This window comes from Ictalurus furcatus, chromosome 8 (assembly GCF_023375685.1).
Source record: "Ictalurus furcatus strain D&B chromosome 8, Billie_1.0, whole genome shotgun sequence".
Taxonomy (NCBI): Eukaryota; Metazoa; Chordata; class Actinopteri; order Siluriformes; family Ictaluridae; genus Ictalurus; species Ictalurus furcatus.
The window spans coordinates 18,567,627-18,593,699 of NC_071262.1; the positions used below are offsets into that span (position 1 = coordinate 18,567,627).

Below are 26,073 nucleotides of genomic sequence, written 5' to 3' on the forward strand. Positions count from 1 at the left end.
TCCACGTCTTAATTCCATTTGTGTTTACTTCAAGTAAAACGTTAATCGGATTAAGGTAAGAAAAAATTGCTGTTTACATGGTAGTTTCTTAATCAGAGTATTGTCTTAATCGGGTTAATATTGGACTGTTGTTGTCCATGTAAACGTACTGAGTTTCTTCTCCATTATTTATTGAAGATCAATTCTGTTTACCAAACCAATTCTTTTGAATTGTCCTTTTCAATTAACTGTATGTCTGATTTAATTGATTCAATTTGTCCCAGGGGAATATCAAGCCCCAAATTGCTTCACATACAATTCTAGGCTTTATATGAATCTATAAGATTGTACCATAGTCTGTGCACTGATTAGATAACATGACATATCAAGTCACCCAACTGGTCAGACTCAATGAGTGAGTTAAGTGATGATGGTTGGCTCAATAAATTAATCAACAAATCATCTCAGCGAATGAGTCACAGGTGATTGAATCAGTACTGGAGTCCATTTTGTTCAATTTGGATTCATTTGGTCCAACTTTGAAATATCTAGCATTTCTGTAAATGCAATAGCCTACAATACTCCACTGTCTCCCATTGCTTTAAGTGTTGTCTATAGAATTTATGTACCCATTTCGCTTGCAGTTATGGAGGCGCCACATTAGTGCTACAACCAACAATCACCATAGCATCAGACACTTTGCAAACCAGCACGTCAGCTCTTTTATATTCGGCTGTATGCCAAATGGATTCATCAGGCTGGTAGACCAGGGAGAACATCACTGCCTGTACTGGAGACATTAATCTCAACCTTAAAGCTTCTGCACCTACCACTGTAGCTGGAATGTATGCCCTTTTAACAGGTCGTAACCTCATTGCACTTTTGAGTATAGTATTTTATGTGTTTTATTTTACTGTTTGTATTTACATACTAGTTGCCACCAAAACTATGCTTTTGTCTGCTTTCCCAGGGCAATTTTGCACTGCAGCTTTTACACACTGACATTAATATCTTATTGAATATTTAGCAGTTTTTAGACTCAATCAAGTCTCAATCAAGGAATCAGCACATTCCCTAGTAGGTTCACAGATTTTCATTTTGTATGTGTTTCCACCTGGCTGAAGAGGTGAGGCAGGACTGTGTCAGGCAGCGTGCTGGTCAATCCAGATAGTTTGGAAGCAGCCCAGTCGATCCAACCTTTCCCGTTTGGGTCTATGTTGAGCAGAACTAAACCCTCGACGAGGTCAGGAAAGATCAGCTAGAGAGAGAGAGTGTGTGTGAGAGAGAGAATTGTAATAATGATGATGATGATGGCTACTATCACCATGATCAGCCTTTCTGTTGCATAGTCTTTCTATGCATGAAAGTTACTTAAAAATTAAAAAGCTTGCACACAATTTAATTAACTACTAAATAACTGTTATTCCCCTTGAAGGATTAAGAGAATATGGGCTAGTTGAGTGAGAGTGAGAGAGAAAGAGAGGGAGGGAGCGACACTCACAGCAAACTTCGCGAGGATGTATGCACCAGCTCCTACTCCAATTCCCACAATGCTCTTAAATCTGGAGATGGATTATAATAATAATATTAATAATAATAATAATAACAACAACAATAATAATACCACTAAATTAGGTAATCAGACATATATTCACATGTAGTACTCTCATACTAATGCTAACACTAATTCTAAACCATACTAGTTTAAACATATTCACACACTCTAACCGATATTAATCTAACCATACTAACTCATTCAAGCCATAATAATTTAACACTCACACACTCTAACCAATATTAGTCGAAATCATTCTACCCATATCAATCTAACAATTCTCACACACTGTAACCAATATTAATCTAAACATACTAACCCACTGTACCCGAACAATCTAACAATTCTCACATACCGTAATCAATATTAATCTAACCATACTAACCAACTGTACCCCAAACCAATTTAACAATTCTCAGACACTGTAATCAATATTAATCTAACCATACTAACCCACTGTACCCGAACCAATTTAACAATTCTCACACAGTGTAACCAATATTAATCTAACCATATGAACTCATTCTACCCATACCAATCAAACAATACACTCTCTAACTAATATTGATCAAACCATACTCACCCATTCCAACCAAAATAAATGAATCATGTTGACTCACTCTAAAACACACTAATCTTACCATACTCACTTGTTCTACCCATACTAATCCATCCATAATGGATGAACTGTACTCATCTAACTATACCAACTCATTTTAAACCATACTAATTGTTTTAAATTTTACTAATCTAACAATACTCACACACCCTAATCCATATTAATCTAACCATACTCTCATACTCTAACAATAATCTAGCCATTCCTTCTAAATCAACCTATTTTAACCATACTTACCCAAAGTGCTCCACCACGCTGGGCAGCATACCTGCCAGATTGTCCATGGTGGGGTACTGGTATCTTAAAATACATGGGCAAAGGAAATCAGACTGAATACTTTATGGGTTTTGTACCTGTGTTTGTGGGCATATTTGTTTTAGTGCCAGTGTTTACCCTGCTGGCATCTGAGGGGCTCCGACTTGTTGGCCAGGAGCATCGATGTGGCAAACCACAAAATGTTTAGTGATCTCCTGCATATCCTCATTATGAAATAGGGTATTGAAGCACAGCTTATCTGAGAGAAAGAGAAAGATATAAATTATAAATCAGATTTGAGTCAGATAGAGGGAGAGAGACCTCCTCATGCTATTAACATCGATTCCCTTGAGTTTACTCAATATATGTAAAAACGCATAAAGTGTTTCTGAGGAAAGCTGTTGAAGCACTTCAGCATAGCAGAAATGTATGTGTGTGTATGTTTAAATACAGTAGGTGTCCAGTCCATCGCCATGAAGTACTGTACTCAGGTTTAAAGTACCACTGAACTGAAAAATGCACTTCTCTTAGTTGACTGATTCGAATTATATAGACTGGTGTTTGGGTCAATGTTTAAAAAACATGTATTCACATTTAAAACATTTCTTTTTCAAACATCTGTAAAAATGTCTAATCTGTAAAAATTCCTAATTGAATTTTCAGTGTCTTGTTTTTTATGATGGTAAAACTGCAGAGATGTCCCTCCTCTCCTAGGCAGTTAAGTAATTATAAACATATTAAACAATGTATTTGATTATTTTAATCATGTGAAATAATTTGCTTTCATTGGTAATTCACAGTTACAGTCTTGAACAGATGTTCCACAGTAACACAGTTTCTTCAAGCGGCACGATCATATTTAACCGAGAAGAAACTTGACACTTTTACGGAGACTAACAAGTTTCTTCACACCTTATTTGGGACACACACTCACTGCAGGTTGAATACTCATAAAATCAGAGCATGAGTCATTTTTCTGCCCTGCTTCCTGACCCATTTCTTTCTTTATCCTTCATCTTCCACACTCTCTCTTCAACTCTCCCTCCTTTTCCTTATCTCCCTTTCTCACTCTGTTTTTTCCCTCGTATTGACCTTTCTGTCTCTCTCCTTGTCAGAGTCACGTCTCGCTTCAGGGTTCACTATGCATACTAATGAGCAAGCAAGGTCAGATGGAAAGAGAGGTGAAGGAAGAGAGAGGTACATGGAGTACAGAGAATAAATAAACACAAACTCTCTGTTTAACAGTCTCACCATTGCTAGGCAACAGGAAAATATAGACACTGAGCTTAAGCTTGCTACGGATGTATATATAGTGTATTGATTGTGGAAACAAGACACAATGGTTGGGAATATAAACATTTTCTTCAGCTGTGTTGGTTAATTATTTAAAAAAAAAAAGATTTCAAATGACAAAGAAATTTGTAATTACACATTTATCAGAAATCACAACCATTACGTGGACCATTCATATTAATTTTTTTTTGTACACATTGTAAACACAAGCCCATTCAGTCGTAGTGTGCCTTTAACATATTAACATCTACAGATGATTACTGTATAGGAAATGGAATTTAAGGAAGGAGTGAAAAAATGGATAATGAAAAGAAGGGATAAGATTCTGTGTGGATTCCGCAGTATCACTTCCCACCCCCCCTCCTCTGTAGATGAATGGAAGCAGGAAATGGATTCTCTCAGACAGATGGATGCTACTGTGGCATTTGGTTTCACGGCTGATATTTTTTTGTCTGGCTCCCTCCTCCAATAAACAGAGAGAGAGCGAGAGAGAGAGACACAGAGAGAGAGATAGAGGAGTGACCTCTGAAAAAACACCATAGGTTTAAATGATGCATAAACACAACAGTGTGTGTTTATCCTGATATTAAACACTGTGGAGGTTAAATTAAAAGGTCTGTCGGCACACCTTCGGCACAACTCAGATTACCCAGAAATCTATTCAGAACAATAACCCTATCTTTAATGAAGAACATGATTTCTCGTGATTATTTTATTGTTTTATAACATTTTTGATATATACAATAAGAGATATTGTATATTTTAGGAATAAGAAAAGCCAAAATGATCCACATGCCATTTAAAAGTGTTTATTGAATGGATGGACAGATGGATGGATAGATGGATGGGTGCATGGATGAGGAGACATATAGACAGACATATAATATGTAAGGTGGTAAATATGTTTTGAATAAATTTAAATGTAATGTATGAGGTAGTGTATGATGATGGATAATGGGCATCTATTTCTCATTAGACACAAAAAACAGAGCATTCTGATGATTTTACGATTTTTTTCATGAATGAATGAATGAATAGCAGATCTTTTAGAATACTTACGATTGAGTCCCACATCGTGGTAGGTGAGTATCGCAGGCTTGTTGCCCTTCGGAGCCCCACGGATCACCACATGCAGCATTCCATAGGGAGTCTCAATATCATGTTCCTAACGCACACACACACACACACAATTTAAATATCACAAAATGTAGCTCATTAAATGTAAAATATCTTATTATTCCATGCCCATATATAGGAGTAAATATGGAGTGTGAAGATTTCTGAAATAATTGTAGCATTGTACAACTGTAAATGCTTTAGATTCATTTTAAGCCTTTATCATAAATCAGTATGACATCAACATCTTACAGAAATATTACCCAACTGATTATCTGTAAATATGTTCCATCACCAAAATGAAACTAGCTATTGCTAGGATTAGACAAAATTACATCGTTACATCAAATATGATTTTTACTGAGAAAATTATTTACAAATTGGGAAAAATAAAATTTATAACTAAATACCTAACAAAAACTAGGTATCTAAAATGAGAAAATGTGCCAAAATAATAGTAGCTATCTAATGTTTGTATCATTAATGGGATCAATTTCTATAAGTAGTGATATATATATATATATATATATATATATATGATTACCTAACAGGAATCATATTTCTTAGGTTTTTAGAGAATAAGTATTATAATTATTATTATTAATAGTAGTAGTAGTATTAGATTATGCAGACAGTTTTAGAGCTGTGTGCTTATACATTAATATAAATTATTATATTGTAACAACCCTGATACTGGATACCATACCATAAAACTTACATTTCATTCCTGTCCATAATGATAGTAAAGGTCCTTAAGGTCCATGTCCTCACCCTTATCTTTTTCTCACACTCCCTGAAGCTAATTGTTCTTTATGACTCAAGGTCATAGATTTGTCTCTGAGAACAGATCTGTAAATGATTCATTCTAAACATGTACACACACATTCAAACACACTGACACATGGTTGTTCTTTGTGAAAATTCACTGAGTAGATATAAACAGCCATGCACCCTCGATCACTGAACACTCCTTGACGCATACCATCGGCTGATGTATACGTGAGTGTGTGAGTGTGTGTGCGTGTGTCCTGTGGGAATGCACTCCAATGACTCTGCACCTGCACTGCCACCTTATAGCACAGATTTCAACCCCAGCAAATATCACAGACACATACACACTGAAAAGTCAATGATGACTGTCTCTTTTTTCAGTTTTCAGCTGCATTGTAGTAGACATGAAGTACCAGCAGCATGCTGTAGTGAAATGCAGCCATTGCACTACATTATTGCTTATTAATACTACCATGGCAGTATTTTTTTATTTATTTTTTTTTTACATATTTCAGTATTATTATTTATTGCCTCATTAATATGTATTGTTGAATGTGTATAATATAGATTGCTGTGTTCTTATATATTTCAGGATAATTATATATTGCTGCATATTATATATTATATATATATATATTAGTATGTACTTTACCATCGCTATCTATTTATATGTTGTTGGTTTTTTTTATAAAAAAAAAGAGGAAGATTTCTGGTTTTACCCCCACTCTCAACGTGAACATCAATCAGAAAGGTGCAATTTCATTTTTCTTCAATAAATGACATTAATTCTAATTCTAAACACAAAGAAAAATAAAAACACATGTTCAAATCCTTAATTTTACAATAAGGCCACACATCCAAACATGGACTATCAACATTCCCTCACACACTCAGTCCAATAGCACTCACCCCGTCCCAACACTCAGGCATGGCTGCAAAAGAGAAGGATGAGGATGCAGAAGAGGAAGACTGAAAAGAGGAGTCCAAATTAGATGAGTCAGCAGCTGGTGGCCCTTTCTGTTTAGGCAGATTAGGATCCAGACAAGCAAGAGGATGCAGAGATGATTCTGTTGCTACGGTGCTTTTCTCTTCCTCTTCTTTCCTCTCCTCCTTCTGCACTCATCTTCCTCTGCCCCGCCTTTACAGTACACCTCAGCCTCCTATTGGCTGTTGGTGGTTTATGATTGGCTGTTTTCTCTGTCACTTGTATAAAGTCTGTTGTCATCCTACATTTTCTCCTCTGCAGAATTTCTGGGTCATGGATGGTGAACGTGGTCCTATTCTACTTTACCATCCCCCCTCCCTTCAATCCCGCCTGAGTCCTTTCAGATCTGGTGCAATCTGGTTACAAGCGCTTCACACATGACCATAACAGCAGTACTAAATGATATATAATACACCAGCCATAACAGTGATAATAAATAACAGTAAAATATAAATGGCTAAATAAATGGCTTACGATTGTATTCACTTTGTACAATAAATGGCATCCACATTACCAGGTTGGAGTGACACAAATATGATTTTTTGACTTAATGTGACAATGTCAGGTCTGATTTTTATTATGACTGTGTGGACACAAAAATCTTTTTTTTTTTTTTTTTAAACAGGTGTGAGTCACTTTCCTACGTGGTCCTGTGACTATGAGCCATGAATGAGAACAGTCAGATCGGAAATCATGTGGCTTTTTCCCAACACACTTTGCACAGGTGCATATCATGATCACCATCCAGTGTTAGCAGAGGAGCAAAACAACAATAGAGGACAACATCAGTGATTGTATTCAATGGATATTCAAGGATGGGAAAATGTATGATTTACTTGATACTTGGGGAATATATTAAAGCAAAAATAGAAAGAACCTACAGAAATACCTAGTGGTCGAAACAGTTGCCCAAGAATTCAATATGCATAGTTGTGGGTCACTTGCTGTAACGAATGTGAACTGCAAAGATCTGATTTGAGCAAATAAATCAGAATTTTGCAAAGAAGCTCTCAAAGCTCTCTATATTAATATGCTACACCAATCTTGAAAGTTCCGTATGTTCTCAATAAACATAGCCAAGATTTACTTACTTTCACACAAAGGAGCAATTTGACTGACATGACAGAGACCAACCTCAAATTTGTTCTCATAACCCATCAGAAAAAGCCAAAAATATTTGATTTATAGACCACTAAGTGCAAAAAACTCTAATAACAATGGTATTCTGTGAACATTTTCAGTCCAATGACTATATATATTGCTCAGCATATCGTGTTGCAGTGTCCAAAATATTTGTATACGCAGAAATGCAGAGAACCAGTCACACTGCAACCTTAAAGACACTGATGGTTGTGCCAGGAAAATTGTACAAAAGATATCAGGTGTTCTGTATCCCTTAAGTGGAGCATTTGAGGCTGAGACTAATAATTAACATAATAATTAACTAATAAGATAAATCCAGTGTGTTAAAGAGGTTACCTTGTAGGTGCTAAAGAATGGGAAAACAATTCATTAAAAAATTCAAAGAAAATTCAAAGAAATTATTGAAAGCCCAACAATTCATTTTCATGATGAGTGTATCTAAACTTCCGACCACAAATGTATATTTAAAATATGTATTATTATTTTGTGGTTTTTACACTATTAATATGCAGTATTAACATTATACTATTTGGTCGAGTTGTTCACATGTATGAAATCTAACACACTATAACTTAAATTTCACACTAACTGTCCCTCAGTGGTGGAATGAACTTCCAACCTCAATCCGGACCGCAGAATCTGTCACTATCTTCAAAAAACAGCTAAAGACCCACCGCTTCTGTGAACACTTAACTAACCCCTAAAATGCCAACCCCCACATCTGTGCACTTTGCTTCTCTACAACTCAATTATAAATCTTGTATGGTAGCACTACCTGTATTGTTCTCTGCTTGATATATCTCTTTGCTTGCATTTCCTCATTTGTAAATTGCTTTGGATAAAAACATCTGCTAAATGAATAAATGTAAATTTCTGTCCTCTTCATTTCATACTAAGAGTATGCAAGCGTATGTACTCAACTGTAACTAACATGACACCTCATGGACATACAGTATGTGTGTGCTGAAATGTCTCTCAAACATGGAGACCAAAGCCAGAGCTAGCTTTTGCTCACTGTTTTAATTAAAAGCTTTAAATAAAGAAGTATTACTTTTGTCCTCTCAAGGTGTCTCTGAGGAGAAAGAGTGAGAAGAAGAAGTTGGAGAGAGACAGTGCTGATGTGTTTATTAGGGGGCAATTGGAGAATTGCTCTTTAAAAAAAAAAAAAAAAAAAAAAAAAAAAAAAAGGTGGGTTATTTTTTCTACACAAACGCTAGGTTGAGACTTTTGGGTCATTTTCTCAGTCTCTACCCAGTTTTGGGTAGTTTTGAGTAACCCAACTACCAGCCACAGTTCTTCTGGAAACTTTGACTGTTGTTCTTATTTTTGCAGCAAAACCCAACAGCCTTCATTATGATGTCTGTCTGAAAAGTGGTCTTTTACATAATATGCTGCTTTCTGTACTGCCATACAAATTAAAAAACATTTAATTTTGTGCTGGATAACTAATGTTTGTAAATGACTCGATAATGCAGACGTCATAAAATAAAAATCTATAACAAAGTTTGTACTAAACAAAATAGGGTGCCATACACTTTTGCACAGTACTGTATATATATTTTAACTGCAAGATAAGATAGAATTTATGGTGGTGAACAATTAGATGGCTGAATTGATCTATCTGCCATAGAACATCATTCTTGTATTTTCTTTAACCACTAGAAGGCTCTCTAGACCTGTTTATCACTCTCGCAGTTCTGTAGCGAGCATGCTAGTCTGTCCTTAGCTGATAGGACATTCATTCAGTGTCATTCAATTTTTCCTCCTTTTCCTGTTTAGAAAACATTTTAAATAAAATCCTCATTGAACCCATCGATTGTCAGAGATAGTTTAAATGTAGCACTACTGTTTTCAGTGCATGTGTATGTGGTATGAGGTAATTAGGTAAATACTCTTTAAATAAAAGTATTACCTTACATTTTGTTCTTTATGTGATACTACAATCTCATATGCTGATTCTTTTGATGTACTACACTGCAGTTTAAGTAGTGGGATCATCCTGGAAGTTTAATATCTTATCCCACTGTGCATGTATATGGACTGAATGACCAGACAAAGTGACCTTGACTTCCCTTCCACACTAGTCACAGTGATTCAGCTATACAGCTACTGTATACACAGTGATTCAGCTATTGCCTTTTTGCTTTGTATTCCTTATATATAAATCATGTGCGAAAAAAAACTACATTATGTATCCATAAATAATTTCTACATCTGAGCTCCTACTTCTGGGCTCTCTCGATCAATTGCCACAAAACACTGGGTATCCATTTTCATTCTCATACCCAAATATGCATTTTCACCACTCTTGCACACTCCATTTTGTTTTCATTCATTTCATACTCATTGATAAGTAACCCCATAATCCCTTGGGTTATTACTGGTTACCTATTTTAAAGCATATTGCTGCTAATTATTATTTAGGAATTGCACTTTAAACTAATAGAAAATATATCCAGTACCTTCCAGTCTCCTACAGGCATGAAGCTCTCACAGTTCTCCTGCAACACATGAACATATATGCAGTCAGGACCACTGGAATAACTACAAAAAAAATGTACAAAAACACAATTTGCATTAACTGGAGCTGCTTGAAAGAAAACTAATTGGATGACTACGATCACTGTAAAATATTTTCTACACGAAGGGAAACGCTTGTCCTTTCCAGCTGATCTCAGATGCACAGGACTGTTTTCTTCTCTTGAATACGCTGTAATACAGATGACTAAACAGGCTAAAGAGGACAGAATGAAAACAGGAACCGGCTAGCATTATACAGATCATGATAACCGGTTCTCATTGGTTTTCATTCTTCAGGTGGATCATGGATCAATTCCTGCACACCAGTGTAGAGAAGCAGAGAGGTTAGTGTGTGCAAGTGGACATCCTAAAACAACACACGGCAAGGTTTACACAAGTGAAAAGGGTTAGCTTAGACATCAAATTATGCACAGTGCCGTATTCAGAGTTGAGTTACGTGTGTAGTGAGGATTTATACAGAAATTGTGCACATCAGTACTTAGACCTCAGATTATGGTCAGGTATACCAAGGTATGGTCAGTTCTGAACTTGTGTTTATCAGCTCAAGCAAGGAGCAATATTAAATCATATGTCTGTACATACACTCAAAAAACCTTTGGAATGCCATTAAAGGACACTAATAAATATGACACTGTTAATTATTAGTATTGTCCCATTAACATTTACAAAACATTTTTTTTCTTTTTCTTGTACAGATCACATCAGAGGAGACATTGTTCATGTCTAGGACTAATTTTGCATGATGTAGCATGATGAATGCTAGGTCAGTTTATCCTTCAAACTGTGGGCATGTTTTCTTACAGTAAAACCAGTGCTATTTTATAATCGGCCATATAATGAGGATGAAATCCATATTGTTAAATTAAACCAAATTGACAGTGATTAATGTGATAATGTCTAGAACTATTCATGCAACAGCATATTGGCAATATAATAGACTCCTATTAGATTTATGTCAATGCTTGCTATCGTCTTATTTATATATAATCATATTGGGTTTTTTTATTTTTCCTTTTTAAATAGGGTCCTATTTTTTCTACTGCATCATTTCACATTTCACAGCAAAAGAAAGAAAGATTTCTTCTACACCTATTTCCTTCTCCAGGCCACATTTTCTTTCAATCTTTTCAGGTATTACGGCAAGTACTTGTATTTAAATGCAGTGGTCTAGACACTATTGAGGAAAAAAAAAAAAAAAAACATCTTGTATGCTTCTACTCAAGAAAAATCGGGCAACTTTGGAGGCATTAACTGCATGCAAGTGATTTGCATAATCTGAATGGGGAGCCCTAAAAATGACCCAAGTGCCTACATAACTGAACTCTAACTATGTGCAAATTTCCCAGTATATATTTTGACGTAACTGTTGGAATTCTGTTGCCAACTCTGAATATGGACCACTGTGTCTAAGCAGAATCTTGCAAGAATTCAAAAGCAAAAAATGTTGTTATTTGAAACTGCAAAGATGCTGAAAATACAAACAATTACAATTGATTAAGACAAAAATATAAATAAATAAATAAAATCTGTACAAGAACATGGCTAAGCATGCATATAGTTTAAAACACTGCATAATTATATGCATTGTATTATTTATCACTTAAATGATAAATAATAGATTAAACACATATGCAAGTGGAGTGTTTGAAGGAAGGGTCACCCGTCCACCCATCTTGAATCAGAGGTCAGAAGTCACCTATCCGTGTGAAGCTGACTCAGTAATACTGAATTGGGTTAACACTATATCCCCAGGGCCTGGTGTATGTTTTAAACTACATTCCAAATCATGTATGCTATTTGCTAGTTAATGGTGTTTCGAGGTTAGCTTTACCTTAAGATTTACAAATTGGTTTAATTAATCATAGAGCTGTGGAACATGTGGCCCTGGGAACATAGACACTCTCCCTGTTGAATAGTTAAGAGAGATATGTTAGTAAAATATTAGTAAATGGTACCACAACAACTATTGCAAGATTACAGAGCAAGCTCTGCAAAAATAAACTTACCATCACTTGGTTTAACATCATTTTGGACACAATGTGTATGTTGGGAGAGTGAGCCAATCTGGCTTGTGAGGGATAGAGAGACAAATGAGAGCTTGCAGTTGCATTCAGAGTAGCGGGTTTCAGGGATTCACCAAAATAAAGCCTGGGACTGTGGTTATATGATTATGGGCTACCTTGGTTGTGGTTAAACATGATGCAGATTTAATGCCACCACTGACAAAGCACTTAGTACAAGCCACAACACTGAGCGTGAACAAATCCAATGACACACAAAGCAATCAGTCATCTGCAAAGAGTGTGCTACGTGACACGCTAATGTGAGTCAAACGCCTTGTTCCAATAGTGTTTTAATATGCCCTCACCGACTTCCCTTTATGACTCAGAAGTGTTTACTACCTAGGTGAGTATCCACCTGAGGCGAGGAGACTTTAGGAGAAAAAGTCTTTTTATTTATTAATTTAGAAGTTCAACTCTGTATAGGGTTAGACTGTCTTGTTACCAAGACAGCTTGTCATCTGTGGATGAAATGGTTTGCTGCATTTTAAAACAGAGCTATTTTTTAACATGAAATATTTGATCTCTGTTCATGCTTATAAACAACCAGAAGTAACAAAGAATTTAAGTCTTGTTTTTAAAAAATCTGAACTTTGAGTTTTTCTTTCACCTCTACTTTCTACTCACTGCATTTTCAAACATCGCAACATTTCTCTATAATCGCTAAAGCTTTTTAGTATCAAACTGATTCAAGGAATCGATCTAAATTCCTAACAAATCTAAACTTAAACAAATGTGACAGCAGGAATGAGACCTAATACCCATCACTATAATCTATCTGCTGCCATGTACACTTTGTATTCATCACAGCAGCAAGTAAATTGTTGCTGTATGGTAACACTGTGCAATGGTGGAAGGTATCATATAGTCAAAAATAATACAAAATGTATGAGACAATTCCAATTACTGCATTTTCCAGACTATAAGTTGCAGAATTAATTTTTTTGCCAACTAGTAAGCATGTAAATGTTATATCTTCTAGAAAGGAATTAGAGCTGTAAAATGTATGTAGATATGTGGATTTACTCATTCAAAATACATACAAAGATCCATACATGTTTTGGGTGAAGTACCTTTTCAATTATTTCTTTTAAAACATAATTTAGAACATAAGGTGCAATTGCAAAACATCTGAAATTACAGCAGTTTTCTTACTTTAAATGTGAACAAAATGTAAATATACTGTTAGAGAAGACTAGTATCTTTTCTTCTGTGTAGGCCTGTTTCAATTCATGAATGCACATACCACATTATCACATGTTGATGCCATATGGCAACAATTGTATTTTACCATTTAACAGAATATTCAAAATATATAAATTTGTTTAAAAAAAAATAAATAAATGTTAACTAAGCTCAGATAGTGTTTCATTTTTTTCCTTTAAGTTGTTTTGCCTAAATATTGAAAAATTTATTAGAATGACCTTTGAAAATAGTACAATATTAGGTTTGTATTAAGGAAAATAGTAGTTTTGTATTATTACCTATAAATAATTTTTGCCCTATGGCAACACCATGCAGTAAAGGGTTAATCTAATCAATTTCAATTAAGCTACGCATTGGAACAGCCCATAAAATGAATTGGAAAGTGTTTTTCTCCCAAAAGGATATTATATTGGGAAGTCGACAAGAACACATTACACACAGTACTGGAATGCAGGGAAACACTCACATGTAAATCTTTGATTGTCCCGTCTAGAGCCTCCTGACCCAACATGACTGAAGTGATTTATAAATGTATGACGGTTTACAAACCTGTGCACTGAATTGATTATTGCCTTCAAGCAGCGATTACATACATTTATAACTACTACCTCAAAAAGACATTTATGAAATGGTAGCACTTTATTAAAAGGTCTACAATAAATAATATATTAATACTTAACTATGTTTCATACTGATGAATTAATACACATCAGGAAATTGAAATTGTGGACATTAACAGGCAACTGTTAACTGTACAATGGATATAAAAAGTTTACATATCCCAATAAAATTGCAGGTTTTTGTCATGCAAGAAATGAAACCAAGATAAACCATGTCAGATCTTCTTCCACCTTTAAATGTGATATCGCAACCAACAAAATTTAAGTGGAAAATAAATAGAAAAGTTGTTGGAAAGAAAAAGAAAAAACTAACAATAACCTGGTTGTGCCCACCCTTTTATAATGAGTCATGTGACTGTGTTTCACATTCAAATTCATGTTCAAAAGAAATTACCATATATACGTCTTCAATTAAGTGATTCTGATTAACTCCAAATAAAGATCAGCTTTTTCTGTAGGATTTTCTTGACATCTTCTTGGTTTAAAAAAAAGATTCCACAAAAAACTTACAAAGCATGCACAGGATATTTGAAGGATTGTTGAAGGTATTAATCAGAAGAGAAGCACAAAATAATTCTCAAAACATTAGATGTACTTGTAACATTAGATGAATACCGTGAAGGCCATCAACAACAGGAAAATGGGGGACCGGTGGCTGCCAAAAGACTTGTCACTCCCTGTATGTGATAATCTATTCTCTACAATTTCTCACATCTGGGCTATGGAGTAGGGTGACCAGACCAAAGCCCTTTCTCTCTCTCACACACACACACACACACACACAAACACACACACACACACACACACACACACACACACATCCAAGCCTGCCTTTATCACCCCAAACCATGTGTCAAAATGTGCTACGGTCTGATGAGACCAAGTTCAAATATTTTTGCACATAATTCTAAACCATAACACAAGACAGTTTATCACCCAAAGAACACCATATCCAGGGTGCAGCATGGTGGTGGCAGCATCATGCTATGGGAGTGCTTCTCTTATGCTGGGACTGTGGGCCTCTGCTAGACACCTTCCAGCACGATAAAGATCCAAAGGACAAATCCAAGTCAACAAAGGAATGACTTAAGAAGATGAAGAAGAAGAAGATTTTGGAATGGTCCAGTCAAATCCCAGATCTAAATCCTATTGAAAACTTGTGGAATGACTTAGAGGGCTGTGCACTGGAGCATTTCTGCAAGGAGGAGTGGAATAAAACTGCCAAATCAAGATGTTCTAAGTTGGTAGACTTTTACCCAAAAGGACTGAATGCTGTAGTGCTACGTATTAGTTAAGGGGTGTGCAACCAGGTAATTGTGATTTTTCTTTTCTTTTTTTCTTCTAAAATGTTTGTTTATTTTTCACTTGAAGTGGTTGTTGGTTGCTATATCACATTAAAGATGGAAGACAATCTGACATGATTTATCTTGATTAAATTTTTTTGTTTCTTACATCCCAAAAACCTTTTTATATCCACTGTATATGAACAATCATAAAGAACAGCAATGTTTAACTATTAATATCTAGTAAACTCATTCTGTTAATTAGTCAGTCAGAACATTGGGATATTTAAGTAACTAGAGACAATTCGCAATTCACAATGCAAAGCCACTAACAACTTCCTTTGAGATCACATGATGCAGATCAAAACATTTTAGCAGTGTGATGCCATAAAAGTGGTGGTGGTGATGATGATGATGGTCTTGCAGGAGGGTGAGCCACTCAAACACACAGAAATGACTGTGGATTGTGCTAATAAATTTGTGTATTTTGTAAAATATGCAATCAGAATACCAGAAGAATGAGTTAACAAGATGTTAATACTTAATTATTACTATTGTTAATGGCTGTTCACATGTCTCCGTTTGCTGTTAATGTATACACGTCATTATTTCCAGATGTGCTAAAGATTAGTTCATGTATTAATTCATTATTAATAAACCATTAGTTAAGTATTAGTATATTGCTTATTTGTGGACCTTATAGTAAAGTGTTACCCATAAATTAATGAAAGAACATTCAGGTTCTGCTCTCTGATGTAACACATCAGCAATCAACTATCTCTGCTCCAGTCTCTATCTGAAGAGTATATGGACCTACAATGACTGTAAACACAGTCAGAATGAGATTCAGTTCTTCATAGACCTGGATCACTGCAGAGTTTAGTATCTATTTATTCATTAGGCTGATGCTTTTATTCAAAAGGGCTGAGTGAGGCAGACTCCAATCCAAGCACTGAGCTGGGCATAGGGTTAAGGGCTGGGATTTGAACTCAATCATGAAACTTAATGGAAAACTCCACCCTGAAACACATTAAATATGTTTATATTGAAATAATTGTGATGTGTTTAGTGTTTCCACTGCTGATTTGTTGGTTGGTGCTGTATTTTCTGTTTTTCCAGTGAGATGTTAGTCGTTGCCTGCTCTGCTGACATCACAGTGCAGTTACATTGGTGTTTAATAGGAGAAAGGATTCTCTTTTAGCTTCTAAACCAAAAGAGAAAGAGCTTCCTGGACAGACTAAATGACTAAAGTGCTGCTGCATCGTTCTCTTTGTTGGGTGGTTAAGATTCAAACCCCAAGTCAGACAGAGAACCATGGTGGGACACTTAGCCATACCATTTATGACTGGATAAAAGCCTCTGCCAATTGTCATCAAGGAAAACACTAAGCTCTGCAGTTACTCCAAGCTACTGTAAGATTTCATTCTGAAGAGCTCATTCACTTCTAATCTACCGTTAGACGAAATGGGCGTGGCCTGTGCATTCGTTACCAGGATGCACCCCCCGCTGGTCCGGTGGCGGCGTGTCACACCGAGCCAATGGCGAGCGATCTCATGCCACTTGCGGGTAGGGCGTGCTGGCTGGGGGCAGGGTCCTGCGTTCACACACGCTCCTCTCGCCTGCCTCATTACACATAAACACGTGTTACAGGAAAAACACACAGCGTCCTGTATATGTGCGGACTATGACATAAGCTATACTGTATACAAATTTTGCCTTGCCTGGCTATGGAATTTTAAGTGTTACTTTAGTGCAAAGTTCTCATTACCTTCTTGAACTTGCTGAAGTTACCTGCCAAAAAAAACCCACTAGCAAATACATGTGGTGGCTTGGGAACACCCTTCATGTGGTGAAATTTTGACATATTCTTACTATACAGTATATACAGTTTAGAAAATACAGACCTTCTTTGCACTTATTTCAACAAATGGAAAGTTTTAGCAGTTTAAAATCTGGCTACCTCCAAAAGTGAAAAGGTAGAAAACAGTATTTAAAAGACACCAACATTGATTGTCTAAATGCAACTAATATTTATTAATTTAATTTTCATTTAATAAAATTTTCTGGTAAATATTTCCTCAGGTAAAAGTCAGTCACTCAACTGAGCACTGCTCTTACACTGGTTCTGAAATATTCGCTCCGAGTTTTGTTCTGTTAGATAACTCATTTTTGATTCGCACTTAAAAATGACAACTTTGTCCTCTGCCATTTCTACAGTGTAAGCGACAGAGCTTGTGCATCACCAGTAATTTGACAGCTGGTATCGATTTTGACTGTTTTCCTTTGGCACATAACCAACAACTTGATCAAAGCATGATCTTCAATGAATGAGGAAAACATACTTAGCTAGCAAGCTAGCAATTAAAACCTTTTTAGGCAGACTGACTGTTTTTACAGCCAGGTTTGTTAAACTGGTTCATTATTTACCTAGTGTAATTTCTGTAATCACAAAATATAGGCAAGTAAAAATAACATTTCTGCATCCTTTTGGTGAAATATGTGTATATTTTCTTGCATAGAGAATGTTTTGCAAAAAAAAAAAAAAAAAGGTCTGTTTACCACAATTTAGCCGCAGCAATATCCGGTGGGTTTTCCCAGACCGCCACATGCATCACTTCACTGTATTACTTGAAGAAGTTGGTATAAAGTAAAAAAAAAAAAAAGTTTTATACTCTAGAATTAATCTATACAGTATAGAGTCTATTGTAGTCTATCATCTACAGTTGTAATCAAAATTATTCAACCCCCATTACAAATCAGATTTATTGTCAAAATTTACAGACTTTCAGCTGTTTGCAATGAATAAATAAAACAAAAGCAATTGAAATAGATAAACACAATGAATGCTTCAAGTGTTTTCCCCAAATTCAGCTGAAAATGCAACTTATTATGAATTCTCCAGTCTCAAAATTATTCAACCCCCTGAAAAGAATCCCTCACAACATCACAAATATGCAAAACAGGTGTTGTCTCAAGCACACCTGATGCAGCTAATCAAGGGCTTCATTAGTTGCACCAGGTGTGCTTAAGCTGGAACACATGAAATACCTGAACTGGCTAGGGGTTTGTTGAGTGTACACTACCTGGACGGGGCAGAAGAAGGAAGCTAACGGCTGCAACCAGATTTCTGAGAAGGCAGGTTGTGAAAAACCCTCGACTGACTGCCGAAGACCTGCAGCAAGACTTGGTGGCAACAGGCACTGAGGTTTCAGTGAGCACAGTAAGGTGTGTACTAAACGCAGAAGGTTTCCATGCCTGAACTCCAAGATGTACACCACTACTGATCCAAAAGCACAAGAAAAGTCGCTCAAAATCACATAAATTAGCCATAGATGTTTTGGGATTCTGTTCTGTGGAGCGACGAAACAAAACTGGAACTTTTCAGCACGATGGATCAGCGGTATGTCTGGAGGAAGAATGACGAAAGAACACTCTGTACACAGTCAAGCACGGTGGTGGCTCGGTGATGCTCTGGGGCTGCTTTGCATCCTCTGGCACTGGAAACCTGCAGCATGTGGAAGGCAAGATGGGTTCATTGAAGTATCAGGAAATCCTAGGAAAAACGTCATGCCGTCTGTGAGGAAGCTGAAGCTTGGGCGTCATTGGACCTTCCAACAGGATAATGATCTCAAGCATACCTCAAATTCCACCAAGGCTTGGATGCAGAAGAAGTCCTGGAAGATTCTACAGGGCCATCACAGTCACCTGACTTGAACCCCATAGAAAATCTCTGGTGGGATTTGAAGAAGGTGGTTGCAGCACGCAAACTCAAGAATATTACTGAACAGGAGGCTATTGCTCATGAGGAATGGGTTAAGATTCCTCAGGAACGCTGCCAGAAGCTATGCATCTCGTTTGCAGCAGGTCATAACAGCAAAAGGGTGCTCTACTAAGTACTAAAGATGATTGCGATGAAGGGGTTGAATAATTTGGGACTGGACAAGTCATTATAAGTTACATTTTCAGTTGAATTTGGGGAAACCACTTGAAGCATTCATTGTGTTGAACCATTTCAATTGCTTTTGTTTGATTTGTTCATTGCAAACAGCTGAAAGTCTGTAAATTTTGACAATAAACCTGATTTGCAATGGGGGTTGAATTATTTTGATTGCAACTGTATAGTCTATGTGGCTTCTTTGTTTGGATCAAGCCCAGTTCCTTGTGTTTGTAGTTTTGACACTTTTTGCATGTACTTTAGCACTGCAGTATGGTGTAAATTCACAGTGGTGATTCAGACATGCAGTTTGTATGATGATAGACTGGAATGAGCTTTTTTACCTAGGCAATGTAGGCAAAGCAAAATTCTGTTTTAACAAACATGGTGGACCAGACTGTCACTTTCTGAGTGACGTCAAGGAGTACATTTACAAGTAAAAGTGAATTGTTTCTCTTGCAACTAACAATCATATTTCAGATATTATTTGCATATGTAAATTTCCAGAAGCCTGAAACAACAAAAAACCCTTGGAAGACCCATTGCATGGCAATACTTCAAATCGCAGATCAAAGTTTTTTTTTTCTGCAAATTATGATTATTACTGGTGTTGAAACACTTCAGCAATCAACCACAGCTTTAATTAGGTGCCACTTCACGTCAATTACGGTATGGGGCTTGGAATCCAACACAGTTTATGTGCAGAAGTAACAGAATGTTCCAAGCCGTAAAAAACAGGTTTTTAGAAAGGTGTTATTTTCAACACCATTATTTTAGATGACGTTGTTCTTGCCCCCGCATTTCATGCTTTTCAGATCCTGTTAGTAACCTCTATATGCTGAAACTGAAATTGGAGCGCTATGTGGGTTCAGAGAGATACACAATCATCCACGCACACAAAATGAGGACATCCAAATCTCTACTTCATCCACTATATTTAGATGCATCGAATGTAGCAGAAAGGCACACACACACTCACCATTTCTGTGTCTTGGCCTCTGGTTTCTGGAAGTAGTGGCTTCTCCTCGATGAATTGCTGTTCCTTCATGCCAGCCATCTTGGAGAGCAACCTGAAATCACCATAGCAACAGACAAATACCTGAGATTAGTAAGGCTGCTTCATTCCACTACAACATCCACTTTATCTCTCAGCATTCAAAATGAACATATTCCCCCACGTTATACATAATACTTATACAATAAACACCTTATTAGTGTGTGAGTGTGTGTGTGTGTGTGTGTGTGTGTGTGTGAAGTCATGCAGGTCTGAATAGCTCCATCACTTAGCAGGATGCCAATTCAATCGAAAACAACAAGCCAGCCTGCTAATGCTAATCAACCTAGCTGAATGGACTCAACAGGGTGTGATTCATTGCAGGTCATTTCACCGATTCACACAGCCAAACATTAGCATCGTGTTTTTTTTCACCATGCTGCAGCATGCAGACACACACACACACACACACACACACACACACACACACACACACACACACTTCATAATGCACTTTTTCTTAAGTAGACATGACACAAAAATCGTGTGAAATAATTTCTAACAGACAGCAGCAGTGAGAAACAAACCAGCACAGCAGCCAACGATGATTAATTGTAAATAAACGCATGGCGTTTATTATGTAAACTTCCCTTTACACTACGGCTGTCAAAACAATTATCACTATTCTAATACTATGAACATACCCAAATGATCATAATGATGTGTTTAATGTTTTTTTAAAAATACACATTTGGATGTTTAAGATCACAAGATCTACTTTGAATTATTTAATGATAGTCTACTGAAAGTAGAGGTCAACCGATTGATCAGTTTTGCCAATTAATCGGCTCCAACAATTGATTGATCGAACTATTGCGTCCATTGCAGGAGCAGCTGAGAAGGGTCAGCTGTCATTATACAGTACAGGAGCAGCCTCTAGAGGCAAAATAAAAACTATCACTGACTAATGTTGTTGTGTTATTTTAAGTGTTTTTTTTTATTCCTTTTTTGGATGTCTCTATATTTATTTGTTATTTGGAGTGTCACTTTCAGATGCATTTCTTTTATTTTCTTTAATATTTATGGATAGTTAATATATATCAATATTTGTATATTTATTTCATAAAAAAGTACAGTACATTTTCATGGTACAGTCAGTACTGTTTATTTTTGGAATAAAAGTTCAGCAATATTTTACTTTGACTGTTATTTTTTCATTCAGTATCGATTTTAAAAACTATCGGCTGATTAATCGTTATCAGCAGGTACCGCCCATTAGTTATCGTATCGGTAACAGGAAACGGGAACTGAATAAACACAATAAATATCAAATTGCGCTAAAAATAAAAAACATTGCCATTAGCAATTGAATAAACAGGTTACAGTGAGTAAAGGAATTAAACTTAATCTGAAAGAGTAAACTTTATGATTAAATTATGATTTAAAAAAAAACAACAGTATGACAGAGTAAAGGAATAAAAATACACTTGGAACATTGATGTTTATGAATAAATTATGATGCTACCTCTTCTTTCTTTCTTTTTGTCTTTCTTTGTTTCTTATTGCTTTAGAGAGTAACAGTTTTTGGCTTCTGTGATTTTGTGATATGAAAGCATAGTGTAGAACTACTGCTAATGTCTGCTGCAGCATAATATGAAAAGAATTAACAGGATCTTTGAGAATCACAGATGACCTACGGTCAGGCTCTGCTTAAAAATTGCACATACTGTATATTGTAGGTTTATCTGATAAAAGGGTCAGTAAGTTTAGGAATAAGCCAAGTATACTATCATAATATGTTTGTTGTCATTCTATTTTTTTGTTGTTGTTCTTGATTCATTTTGGGTTTTTTGCTGCAACAAATGAATTTCCTGTTAGGGACCAATACGATTATCTTATCCTACCGAATAAGTATTCAATATGGTTCTAAATGTTCTAGGGTTTTTTTTCTGTAATTTATTGGCAGTCAACCATTTGACTGTGATGGTGTGAGAATGAATCAGCAGCTCTTGAGGGGTTGATTAGTTTGGTTGCATAACAGCAGACAAAAATCACACAATCACAGCCAAAGTGTTGGGTAACTGTGACAACAGCGGCCAGCGTGTATTCTAGCTCTTTCTCAAATGTGTTAATGAAGAGGCCCGAAAACAAGAAGCTCTTTCACATCGGACCAAGTCCCGCTAAACCTGTTACATTATTCATCAAGTTCAATCCAGTTGTTGTTTTTCTAAATACTCTTTCCCTCACATAAAAGACTTCCTAATGGACGACTGCCTAAGTGCTCATCAGACCTGATCGGCTTCCTTATAGACCCTCCTCTGGCCGAAATCAAAAACCGGCATTCCATTAATGCTGGCTCACAGATGTTTATGAGTCATTCTCAGCTCCTGAAAGGAGACATCCGACATCCGTATTGTCTCATATTTGCCCCCTGCCCAAAATAGCACCTCTATCACATCAAACCACAATGACATACACAAGCTTTTTATTAGGCTCCGCACCCATGCCGGTGTTGCTATGGCAACGTCAAGCAGCATTGGAGAACCCTGCTGGGTTGTTCTGTTATTTCTTCATCGACACTTGCCCCTGCTTTCAATATGCATACTGTTTGGAGTGCTATTTTAAGCTTTTAATGGTAAAGTAACCGTTTACATTTCTATAGCCTAAGTTCTGTTTCTATAGTTAAAAAAAAATCTTTATTTTGAACTTTCATCTGATCATGGGATGGCCTTCTCTGAGAAAGAAAGATACATGCCACCCTCCCACTCTGAATTTACACAGGGTCTGACTTTTTCCTCAGGAGAACAAATGCTGCTCATACATGCTGCCTTCCTAGGCAACCTACCACTGAATGGAACACAGGGGTAGTGACAGCAATAATGATAATGTGCATGTTGTTTATGTAAGGAATAAAACATAAATGGGCATGCTGTTATAGGAAAATAATCCAAGACGGGGTGGTGTGATGCAGCACAATGAGAAGTTACTCTTACCACCCCAAACTTAATTCTTTTCCAATAACAGAATGTCCTCAAGTTTTTATTCATCTTATACCACAGTATTTGTCAACAATTATATATGTATATTTTTATTTATTATAATATCAATTTCATCAGCGCATAGTGATTTAGTGGTTAGCATGTTTGCCTCGCACCTCTGGGGTTGGGGGTTTGATTCCCACCTCCGCCCTGTGTGCGTGGTGTTTGCATGTTCTCCCTGTGCTTCGGGGGTTTCCTCCAGGTACTCCGGTTTCCTCCCCAAGTCCAAAGACATACATTGGCATCTCAAAATTGTCTGTAGTGTGTGAATGGTGTGTGTGTGATTGTGCCTTGCGATGGGCTGGCACCACGTCCAGGGTGTCCCCCACCTTGTCCCTCGAGATAGGCTCCAGACTCCCCCACGATCCTGTGTAGGATAAGTGGTACAGAAAATGGATGGATGGATGGATGGATGGAACATTTTCTCTCCCATGCCAGTCAGATCCACACTAGCCAATTGTGGCCATCTGTGAGCTCATGCATAAACAAGACTGTAGCTAGTGCCCTCATCCATTAAATCCAGTTGGACACGTAGAGTTGCCCTACACAGTCCTTGTGTAGCAGTTTGAAAAGATGCAATGGCTGGGTGAGTTCTTCAGTTTGGTTATGTCATGTGATAGAGGAGAACTTGCTAATAATTGGGACTAATCTTGGTGAAAATGGGCAAAAAGCTCAAATATGTTTATCAGTGTTAAAGTGGTTCTGTTGTATTTTGTTAAAATAAGTCTAGCTGTTCATGTGGGGAATAAGTCTGACCTAGTATATCAAGTCCCAGTCAATGGCTGAAAACTAGGCTGTGTGTGTGTGTGTGTGTGCGTAAAATTGAAATCTGGTGCAGTTGTGTATATGGGGCAGCAGACTGAATTCTAATAACAGTGCCTGGCTGTCAGAAGCATCAGCAATTGGCTCAATCACCTGGCAACAATCAGAGACAAAATACTGACTCTCCTCCAGTCAAGACAAACCAAATAATGCCACAAAACAGCATCCTTCCTGTCATCTGGGCTGGTCTGTTTATTATTATGCTGGCTCCTTAATATGATAGACTCTAATATGCAGTCATATTAATGCTAATTCTAATGAGGTGTACAGAAGGACACTGGAAACTATCCTCATGCAGGGAAAATTCCATCCATTTTCTGTATCACTGGAACCTATCCCAGGGGACATGGGACACAAGGTGGGGACAACCTGGAAAGGGCACCAAACTATCGCAGGGCACAATCACACACTATGGACAATTTGGAAATGCCAATCAGTCTACAGTGCATGTCTTTGGATTGAAAGAGGAAACCAGAGTAACCGGAGGAAACCCCGATGCACACTCCGCACACACAGGGCGGCGACGGAAATCAAACCCTCAACCCTGGAGGTGTGAGGCAAATATGCTAACCACTAAGCCACCATGCCCACCAAAGAATATTCCCATAGTTAAATTTTTGTTTTATTTATTTATTTAATCTTGTTTTATTGTTAACAAGGAAGACGAAAGACAGAAACCAGACCAGGTAGAGAACAGAAGCGCTAATTAGCAGGAACTGACGGTTTTTATGCTAACTTTGCTATTAGCTTAAGTGGTTGTAGGGGTGCTGGTAGCTCAGTGATTAAGACATTGGACTTCTGACTGGAAGGTTGTGAGTTCTGCTACTACTGGACCCTTGAGCAAGGCCCTTAACCCTCAACTGCTCAGTTGTATAAATAAGATAAATGTAAGTCGCTCTGGATAAAGGCTTCTGCCAAATGTCATTAATGTAAATGTAAGTCACATGCTTATATAGTCCTGTGGCCATGGTGTCAGAGAGACCCTGTGCCTCTGGAGGAATTTAGACTTCCAGATCTTGCATGGTTTCAACATTTCCTAAAACCCAATATAGATCATAAGTGAATTATTCAGCTTTTCATTTGTTGTTGGTAGTTAGGAAACGCTAATCAACCAAATCCCATATGGTTAACAAAGAACAGAAGGCTGTACTTCCAATTAGAAGTCAAATTACACCTAGTACTAAAGAGACAGGCAAAATCTGAACATGAATCCCAAACCCTATAACCCACTTCCTTTATTGAACCAGTGCTTTTACATTATGAGCCACTAGAAGGAGCTCTTCCAAATCGAACCTTGTTTAACCTTTTTGCATTTGCTTTAAGGCCTTTGCAATTTAAGCAAGATTATAGCTTATCACATTGTATGAGATGATACTACTAAAATCTTGCCCAGAATTCTATTGTAGTCTACATGACAGCAGATTTATTCTTCATCTTTGATTCTATGATGAAGATCCTCCAAAGACAGACCTGTAACTAAAGAACCACGTTCTGCTTACATCACCAATCAGCATGATCTGAGCTTGTGCAGAAAATGGAGCTGATTATAAATAAACAGTCTTCAAGGTGAAGTTAAGATGTTAACATGTTTTATTTATGTTTTGTCATCATCACTAATGTACCTGTAGTTGTTTTGCGAGTTTCACGTCATCCAATGCCGTCTTCCTGTTGATGGTTTTAACACAGTTTTATACAGAACTTTATTGTTGACGGTGTTGACTTTGGTTTCAATGGCACTAAACTGATGGCCAAAGGATTATTTTCTGATGTGTGATTTTCATCAGTTACTGAAAATTGTACAGTGTGTACCACACTTTTTATATTTTTGGCATGTCTGCAATCTCCTTTATTTCTCAAGA

The 26,073-nt window shown here is 36.8% G+C and overlaps 1 protein-coding gene across 5 annotated transcripts in view; it reads right to left on the reverse strand.

The window, feature by feature from the left end:
* Positions 1-26,073, reverse strand: part of ndrg4 (NDRG family member 4) — a 39,259-nt gene that overhangs the window by 9,754 nt on the left and 3,432 nt on the right. For 4 of the 5 annotated variants that reach the window (XM_053631267.1, XM_053631265.1, XM_053631263.1 and 1 more), the window contains 8 exons: positions 20,340-20,430; positions 16,917-17,045; positions 10,179-10,217; positions 4,761-4,866; positions 2,547-2,667; positions 2,391-2,453; positions 1,481-1,541; positions 1,094-1,237 (listed from right to left, as the gene is read on the reverse strand). In XM_053631267.1, the coding sequence (XP_053487242.1) occupies positions 1,094-1,237; positions 1,481-1,541; positions 2,391-2,453; positions 2,547-2,667; positions 4,761-4,866; positions 10,179-10,217; positions 16,917-17,045; positions 20,340-20,430 (754 nt within the window). The remainder of the gene's footprint in view (positions 1-1,093; positions 1,238-1,480; positions 1,542-2,390; positions 2,454-2,546; positions 2,668-4,760; positions 4,867-10,178; positions 10,218-16,916; positions 17,046-20,339; positions 20,431-26,073) is intronic. The other variant, XM_053631266.1, reaches the window with a different exon arrangement.